This window comes from Neophocaena asiaeorientalis, unplaced genomic scaffold (genome assembly GCF_003031525.2).
Source record: "Neophocaena asiaeorientalis asiaeorientalis breed wild unplaced genomic scaffold, Neophocaena_asiaeorientalis_V1.1 scaffold896, whole genome shotgun sequence".
NCBI lineage: Eukaryota > Metazoa > Chordata > Mammalia > Artiodactyla > Phocoenidae > Neophocaena > Neophocaena asiaeorientalis.
Genome location: NW_020175779.1, coordinates 363,570 through 371,672, shown reverse-complemented (window position 1 = coordinate 371,672; position 8,103 = coordinate 363,570). Strand labels below are relative to the sequence as shown.

Here is an 8,103-nt window from a genome sequence, read left to right as displayed (position 1 = left end):
CACCAGTTGACTTATTTATTTGGATTAACAGAGGACCCCTTGGCGAGATCTGGGGACTGGCTCGCACCTCTGGCCGCCGCCTCCCGCCCTCCCTCGCCGAGGACCGGGTTCTTGGGCGGGAACGTCTGGACCTCAAGGTAAGATCCCGATGGGGGTTGTCTGTCCGGAGCAGTTTTCCGCCCTCGGCGTGAGCCCGACCGCCCGGCTCCCGGGAGCGCCCCGGGCACCTACCGGAGGCTGCCCGGCTTCCCTCGAGGCCTCTCGGTGCCCGAGGCCGCGGCGGGAGGAGCAGATGGGACGCGCCCCCCGGGGGTGGGAGGCGCTCGGGGCCCCGGGCCGCACCTCGGAGCTGATGCGCTCGTTTCTCCGCTGTGCAGACACCATCGCTGAGTGATCCACGCCAGCTCTCAGAATGCTGAACGGCACCACTCTAGAGGCAGGTGAGTTACACGCCAGGCTCTTTCTCTTGCCCTTTCTCTTAGGCCGGAGCATATATTGTGCGGGTGTGTGAATGTGTGTGTGCACGCGCGTGTGCACGCCTTCACCGGGTGGGAAGAAGAGGGGTTTGTGTTTGTCTTAGAAATTAAACCGCGAACCGTGGGCTCTAAGATACATGGTCTCGTTCCGAGTCTCCTGACAGCATTCCTGAAATCCGCGTTCCCCTCCTCTTGCCTTTCTCTCGAAGGTCTGAGTTACTCAGGGCGAGGCGCTGGGGGCGGAGGTCACGGTGCCACTAAGCCGCGAGGTGTCCGGGCGCGAGGGATGCGCTCCGGGTCCTTCGCGGAGCTGCTGGGGGCGTCTCCTCACTGGAAGGGATGGGGCGGGGACGCGGGCAGGAAGACGTCGCTTCTCACCCATTAGGGCTTAACTGGAAACTGGTTTCACCCCCACTGTTGGCTCAACTTGACCCGCGCGTAGCCGTTTCTGCGGGCGATCTCCGCGGACGCGGGGGTGGCGAGGGGCGGGGGGAGGCTCCCTTTATTCCTGCGGCTGCTGCGGGCCCGCCGCGCGGCAAACCCCAGGTAAAAGACCTTCAGATTTCAGAAGCGCGGTCTCCGCCACCGGCCGGCCGTCCCTTGGAGAAGAACCCAGGGGCGCTGGAGGCAGAGGTTTGAAGGGAGCGCGCAGCGGGCCGGAGGCCTCGCGGGGCTAGGGGGATGCGTGGACACAGGGCGCACCCGAGGGCAGGGCCCGGCGCGCCGGCCGCGCGGAACGGGCTCCCGGCCGAGGTGTGCAGCGGCCCGCCCGCGGGGCTCCCTCTCCTCGCGCTGGAGCTCGCGCACCCCGGCGCCGCTCAGCCCGTTCCCATCCCGGCTGGGGGGAGGCCGCCCTCCTAGTAGGACTGAATCCGAGGGGCGCCCTGGCGGCGGCGCCAGTCTGGATCGGCCACCCTCGGTGTACACAGAGTTTCCCTGCGCCCACGGACGGAGAAGGGCCGGCTTGCCTCCGCGCTATGCTCTGGCCTCCCGCCCAGCGCAGACCCCGAGGCATCCAGGGCTGGTTGCGCGGCTCCAAGCCCCAGGACGGCGCCGACTCTCCCGGACCCTGGGATGCTCAGGACGGCGCCCAAAGAGCTGCACCTTTCAGACCAAGGAGGCCCCTCAACTAGCTTAATTGGGTCAGGCGGAAAGGCGACCTCTGCCCTTTTAAGGGCAAACTCGGGGCACAGGATCTTGGCCTCCAAAATTCAGGTCTGAAGAGACGTTGAGTCGCTTATTCTCTCAGTCGAGGCAGGGTTTCCCCTTGGGACCCTAAAGACTCCGCTGCCGCTTGATCAAGCCGCGAGTTCCCTTTGCTTCCCTCTCCACCCCTCTGGGGAGGGAGTGGGAACCCGGGACCAGGCTGCCGCCCTAGCGGAGATTCCGAGGCCCTGACCCTCAATCCCGACTCCTCTGCCCCCGATCCTAGCCGCCCGCTTTCCTCAAAGCGGCCGCTGTAAGCGGCTGGGTGGCTGGTGGAGCAGAAAGGCAAGAGCGGACGAAGTGGGCTCCGTCGTGATGGAGGGCAGTCCCTGGCCAAGGTTCTGCTGCCCTGCTCCAAATACAGCTTTGGGTTTAGAGGGGAGACTCGAGATGCCCCTCCGGACCGCGGGGGTAGGGGTCCCTGCACCTGTCCCTTTGAGAGATGCGGGGACTCAGCCCCAGGAACTGGCGGGTGCGGAGCACTTGAGGGTCATTCGGCGGGCCCCGGGCCCCAGCAGCTCTTCTGGAGACAGGAAAGAAGGCAGAGCCACCAAGACGCTCTTCTTAAAGTGCTTTGAGAGTGGTGGGCTGGGGGACACTCTTAGGCCATCTCCCTGAGGCTGCAAGACAAAAAGGTTAGGACGTCCCAGGTCACGTGCCCAATTCTTGGAGAAAATATCCTCCGCTCCCATGGGCTTCCTTTTTCAGGAACTGTGAGAGGAGACAGGGCTGGAACGACGGGGAGCGATTTCCGATCTCCCCAGAACTAAGGAGGACCTCCCGAACTCCAGCAGCCCCCCTGCCCCACCCCTAGCTCTCTGCAATCTTCCTGCACTGGCTGAGAAGGAAGAATCCTAGCAGTTCTCATCTTTATGGGAAGTAGCAAATCCCACCCAGCACAGGAACTTGCAACCCGAGTTTTATAAGAAAAAGCAGGGATAGCTGGGCTCCAACCTGGAAGCTGATGGCAGGAGGTCCTCTGCCCTGCCTGTACCCGATTCACAATGAACAAATCTGTGTGCAGCGGCTGAAGGAAGGACCGAAGGATTGGTGGGCTCACAGGACTTCTGTGCCTGGCTTCCCTGGAGACTTCACAAAGTTCTGGCTTTTTCTTGGAGTTGTTTGTTAAGCTCTCACTTAATGAAGTCTCCGAAGTTTCAGCCCTTGCAAGGAGGCAGTGGTGTTCTTGGGTTCTTTGTTGTTTTTGCTGAGCAGGACCGAAATCCAACAATAGCCAAACCCACTTCTGAACATCCACATGGGGGGGGGCGGCGGCAGGGGGAGTTAGCCTAGAAACTAGACAAAGCGGGTCCCTGGATTGAGGTCCCATATTTACTTTTTCCTTGGAGCCTCCTTGGGTTAATTGACTGATGTTCTTCTCAAAGACCCCTCCTCTTCCTACCCCCCCCTCCCCAGTCCCAGTCACCGCCTTGTGGGAAGGCAGTCTGCCCCTTTGTGAGAGGACCTGCTGTCTCTGAAAGAGCTGCTGCCCCCAGCCTCAGCGTTTGTGCACGTGGGTTTGAAAAGCTCATTGATTTCCATCCAAAGGGGCTAATTACATTACTTACAGTAAATAGCAGCCCTGCTGTCCAGTAGGGCTGCCAAAGTGAGGGGAGGTCTCCAGCTTAGTTCACTTGATTGGCTTCATTTCTGTGTGAAATTGTGTTTTATGAGCTGTATTCTGGCACCCGGAGGACCGTAACAGCGTCCAGTCTGCAAATAACATTATTTTTGACCCAGAGAAAAGAGTAAGGGGGAAGCAGTGGAGCCTTGGGTTTAGTGGTACAGGTGACTCCAGCAGCTTCAGAAGGTGATGCTTTGGGGCAGGAAGTCAGGATCTGCACCATTCTTCTCTTCCTTCCTTTCCTTTCTACTCCCTCTCTCATTTCCTTCCTCCCCCATGCTCTTCCTTTCTCCCTCCTTCCCTCCCTCCCTTTCTTCTTTCCTTCCCTCCTCCCTCCCTCCCTCCCTCTCTTCTTCCCTCTCTCCCTCTATCTTTCTAGATTTGGCCACCGTTCCAAGTCGGGCACCTCCCGAGGGAAGCGAGTGCGCCACCAGGGGACTCCTCCAGGTGTCCGGGACGTGCCGGGGAGAAACGGGCGGTCCCGGGAAAGCCGACGGGACGCGGTGGGAAACAGGCGGCCAGAGGGAGGACGGCGCAGAGCAGAGCGCAGCCGGGGCTTCCTCCTCTCGGCTCGGAGCTGGGTCGATTCCTGCCGCCCCCGCTCTCCGCTTCGGGCCCCTAGGGGGCTTCTGGTGGTTTGAATGAATCGACAATATCAGAGTATTGTGGACACTTTTTAATAGGGCCGAGGAGGGGCCGCCGCTCACGGGAACAGAGGGAGACAGAACAATCCTGCCTCTTGTGAGGCGCGGGGCTGCCATTCTGCTTGTCGGCTCTCACCTTCCCCTCCTCCACGGCGAGAAGCCCCCTTCACATCCTCCTGAATGTGTGGCGCGTCCAGATTTACAAGCCCCCAGTCCAGCCGGGGCAGTGGGACGCGCGCCCGGTCCCGGGGGGCGGCGCCAAGTTCGCGCGAGTCCCCGAGTTGCTGCCCACATTGACAAGTTTCATACGGGACACGGGACTCGCCATCGGTTTCCCTCCAAACCTGAACTGGGTGAGAGACTACATTCCCCTGTGGTCACGGTTCAGTTGCACATCACGTCTCCAAGCCCACGGCCTTTCCCCTACACTGATTTGTCAAAGAAGAATCTTTTTGCCAGAAGTAAACTCCAGATACATAGGCTCTTCTAGCTCCTTTGCGCTTTGGGGGTTGCTTCAGTGCCTGCTGGGGTCGGGAGCCCTTGGGCAGGTGAAGCAACTTACTTTTAAAAAGTGAATTGAGGAAGAGGGGATGGGGAGGACAGGAATGTCTGTTCAATATTTACTTATTTGGGGTTCCCATAAGCTGGGGACCAGAAAGTCCACAAGGAGGAAGCCTAAAGGTGGGAGCTGACATTCTGCATATCTTGAGCCGGGGTCTGATCTTGAACTTGGACCAAACAGGCCGGCTTTCTGCCTTCTGCGCCAGGGCGGGGACAATAAGGGCTCCTTTTTCCCTTTAAAACGTGATTGCTGGGAACTCTTGGAAGGGTGTGTGTGTGTGTGTGTGTGTGTGTGTGTGTGTGTGTATGTGTGTGTGTGTTGGGGGGAAGTAAATGCCCCCTCCTACTGCCTCCCCCCTACCCCCCCCCATGTTTGTCCCCACTTGCCCATCACCAGGGGGTTGAGAGGAGTATGACAGGTCTTTGTTGTCTGAATAAAAATCCGTGGCAGCTCCGGGGAGAGAACTCCTCCTACTAAATTATCAAAAATGGGCTGGCTTTAGTCTCTTAACAAATTGGACACAGCTCCGGCGGCAGGAGCAGTCCCCAACCCAACCTACAGGCACTGGGAACTTGCAAGCAGCCAGGGACCGCTGAAAATAGCACTTCTTTTTCTTTCTTTGTGTTCAAAACTATTTTCTTTCTTCACCAGATTTTGTTTTCCTCCCCCCGCTGCAGTTGTTTCCCATTAGTAACTCGATCTCTCAGAGCAGTAGGATTCTCTAGCCTTCGCCTCCTTTCCCCTCCGCCCGTGTTTGTTTGTTTTCCGCACATCTCCTTCAGGGAGCCGCTGGGGCTTTTTCTCCCCCCTTCTTCTTTTTTCCTTTCCGAGCAGACCAATTTCCACTCCGTCTGCCTCTTTCTTTCTTCTTCCCTCTCGCCCCCTCGCCCTCTGTCCCCGAGCGTCTCCGCAGCCCCCCATCGCGCCGCCTCTGCGGTCCCTGCTTCTCCTTCCCTCGGATGAGCTGAGAGCCACGGGCGTGTGTATATGGAAATAGTGGGGTGCCGAGCAGAAGACAACTCGTGTCCTTTCCGCCCCCCAGCCATGCTCTTCCACGGGATCTCCGGAGGCCACATCCAAGGCATCATGGAGGAGATGGAGCGCAGATCCAAGACCGAGGCCCGCCTGGCCAAAGGCGCCCAGCTCAACGGCCGCGACGCGGTAAGGAAGGGCCGGCGCCGGCGGGAGCCGGGCGCCCGTGCGCGCGCGGGGCAGCCGAGCCGAGCCTCCCCGGCGAGGATGGCGGCTCGTGGGGGCGTCCGCTCCAGGTTGGCGGGTGGCTTATCTCTGGTCCGCCTGGCTGCAGGGTAAGAAAGGGCTCTTTTCCGATTTGAATTGTCTACGCTTCTGACACCCCGAGCTCGCTCCCCTCTGCCTCAGCTGGTCCCGGGAAAGCAGGGAGAACCGGGCGCGAGAGGATGGGGACTTCCTCTCCTCCGGACCTCAGATTCCCGGGCCCCTCCCCGGCGAGGATCGGCGGCTGGAGGGCGAGCTGGTGCGGGCCACGGGCTGCCGGCGCGCGGCCGATCGTCCGGGCCGAGCTGAAGCCTGGTGACTCTAGTCCCTGGGTCTGGTGACCGGACATTTGGCGCGGACTAGAATGCGACTGGGCTCCCTCCAGCTCTCCGGATGCTCGGAACGTGGAACCTTCAAACCCCGCGAGTTTCGGGGTCTCTAGCAGCTCATCTGGGCCCTTTGAGTGAGACAGGACTGCGCTCAGCTCTCAGGCCGGGCGGGTATGGTGTGCAGGGGACTCTAATAGAAAATCCGGAGGAGTGGGGCACCTAGCCCAAGAGCGAGAACTTTCCAACCCTTAAACGCTGTGATAGACCACCTCTGTCGATTACATACGTAGGATAAAAGTCATGCCAGCTCAATAAAGAAAACCAATGAATAATCTATGTGCTCGCCTTTCCCACTTACGAGCCGGAGGAGGGAAACTACGAAAGTCTCCGGAAATGATTTCAGCCGAACATAGCTGGTCCTCAGGCATCACACCGGGAATTGTGGCTCAAACTAAGTCGGTAGACTGCCCTGGGTGGGTCAGCGGTATTTTGGGTCCACCAAGTAGCCGCGTTGGTGGATGTTTCTACATTTGCAAAATGAATTCAGTGCAGGCCCTTGTCTGAATAAAGGGCGAAACTTTACTTTTCGAGGCCCGCCAGAGTTTCGCGGGGGAAGTCCAACCCATTTCTGCTAGTCCTGAGGGAAATGTACAGCGGTTAACTTCTATTTTTCCCCCTTTTGTGGCTACCCTGTTTAAAAGCAAAAAGCAGTAATCCAAACCCGAATTTCACAGCGGGGCTGCGCTTGTTAAGGCGAGGTGTCCCCATCCTTGCTGTGTCGTGGGGACGCAGGCGGGAAGCTTAATTTGGGCATTAAAAAGATTTTCAGGACAAAGATCTCCCGGGTATGTTGATGCCAGGGAAAGAGGGCCCGTGCAGAGGGGATAACGGACCCTCCCTGGGAACAGGCACGGTACACCCTTACTAGGGGAAGGACTAATAACCCTTAAGATTGGAGAACAGCAAGATCTGTCAAATACATCCCGATCAAAACAATGTCGACCAAATTATGAGCACCAGTATAAAAACCTCTCCCTTCCTTTTAATTTCAACGTTGCTTATAAGGACTTAGAGAAATAGCAATGTAATAGTATTTGTTGAAAAAACAGTATGTGCTTGTTCAGATCGCCTTTCCATTCTCCAATAACAATTTCCGTTGTTTTATTTCGTGCGCACCGGAACCCACAATTTTTAACTTTTAATTATTCGAGTTTGGAAACATCCACCACACTATAGTCCGTGCGCTCCTAGCCCTTTCGAAACAGGCTGTAGGTGGCCGGCGCGTGTTTTTAGGTTAAGTCCGGGAAGGACGCGGACGCCGCGTTCAGGCGGACGCAGTAGAAAGCGTGCGAGTCGCAGAGGGAAAAACTGCAAATGTTCCTCCGACGTTTGCCTTTGCGCAGGGGCCCCTGACCTTGCGGCGCTCGCCGAGGCCGAGGGCTGGCGCCGCGAAGGGTACCCGCGTGGGGCGGCCCCGCGCACCCTCCTGACGCCGCGCGCGCTTCCTTGCAGGGGATGCCTCCGTTGAGCCCTGAGAAGCCCGCCCTGTGCGCCGGCTGCGGGGGCAAGATAGCCGACAGGTACTACCTGCTGGCCGTGGACAAGCAGTGGCACCTGAGGTGCCTGAAATGCTGTGAATGTAAGCTGGCCCTCGAGTCCGAGCTCACCTGCTTCGCCAAGGACGGTAGCATTTACTGCAAAGAGGACTACTACAGGTATTCCCACCCCTATCCCTTACCCCCTGGCACACCTGGAGGGGTCACCTGCCCGAGCCCCGGAGTCCCCTCCCTGTCCCCAGCCTTTGGTCCCTTGGGGGTACTCTTACCAGTCCCCAGACCAGAGAAGCCCACCGCGTGCGCCTTCAAGCTGCAGCATCCCCATCCCCGCCGGACGCGCGGGGAAGATGCGCGCGGACCGGGGCACCCAAGGTCCAGAGCTTGATCAGCGACTATCCCGCTCAGGGGGCGCTTGGCAGCTCGGCCGAGGGGATTGGGCAAATCTCGGAAGGGTAAATGAACGTTTCTCG

At 58.9% G+C, this 8,103-nt stretch overlaps 1 protein-coding gene across 3 annotated transcripts in view; it reads left to right on the top strand.

The window, feature by feature from the left end:
- The first annotated feature begins 44 nt into the window (after positions 1-44).
- Positions 45-8,103, top strand: part of LHX9 (LIM homeobox 9) — an 18,126-nt gene continuing 10,067 nt past the window's right edge. Inside the window, exons 1-4 of one of the 3 annotated variants that reach the window (XM_024732232.1) lie at positions 45-137; positions 378-440; positions 5,555-5,673; positions 7,590-7,792. In XM_024732232.1, the coding sequence (XP_024588000.1) occupies positions 413-440; positions 5,555-5,673; positions 7,590-7,792 (350 nt within the window). In that variant the 5' untranslated portion in view covers positions 45-137; positions 378-412. Of the gene's footprint in view, positions 138-377; positions 441-4,461; positions 4,522-5,454; positions 5,674-7,589; positions 7,793-8,103 lie in introns of those variants that run through there. The other 2 variants (XM_024732233.1, XM_024732231.1) reach the window with 2 other exon arrangements.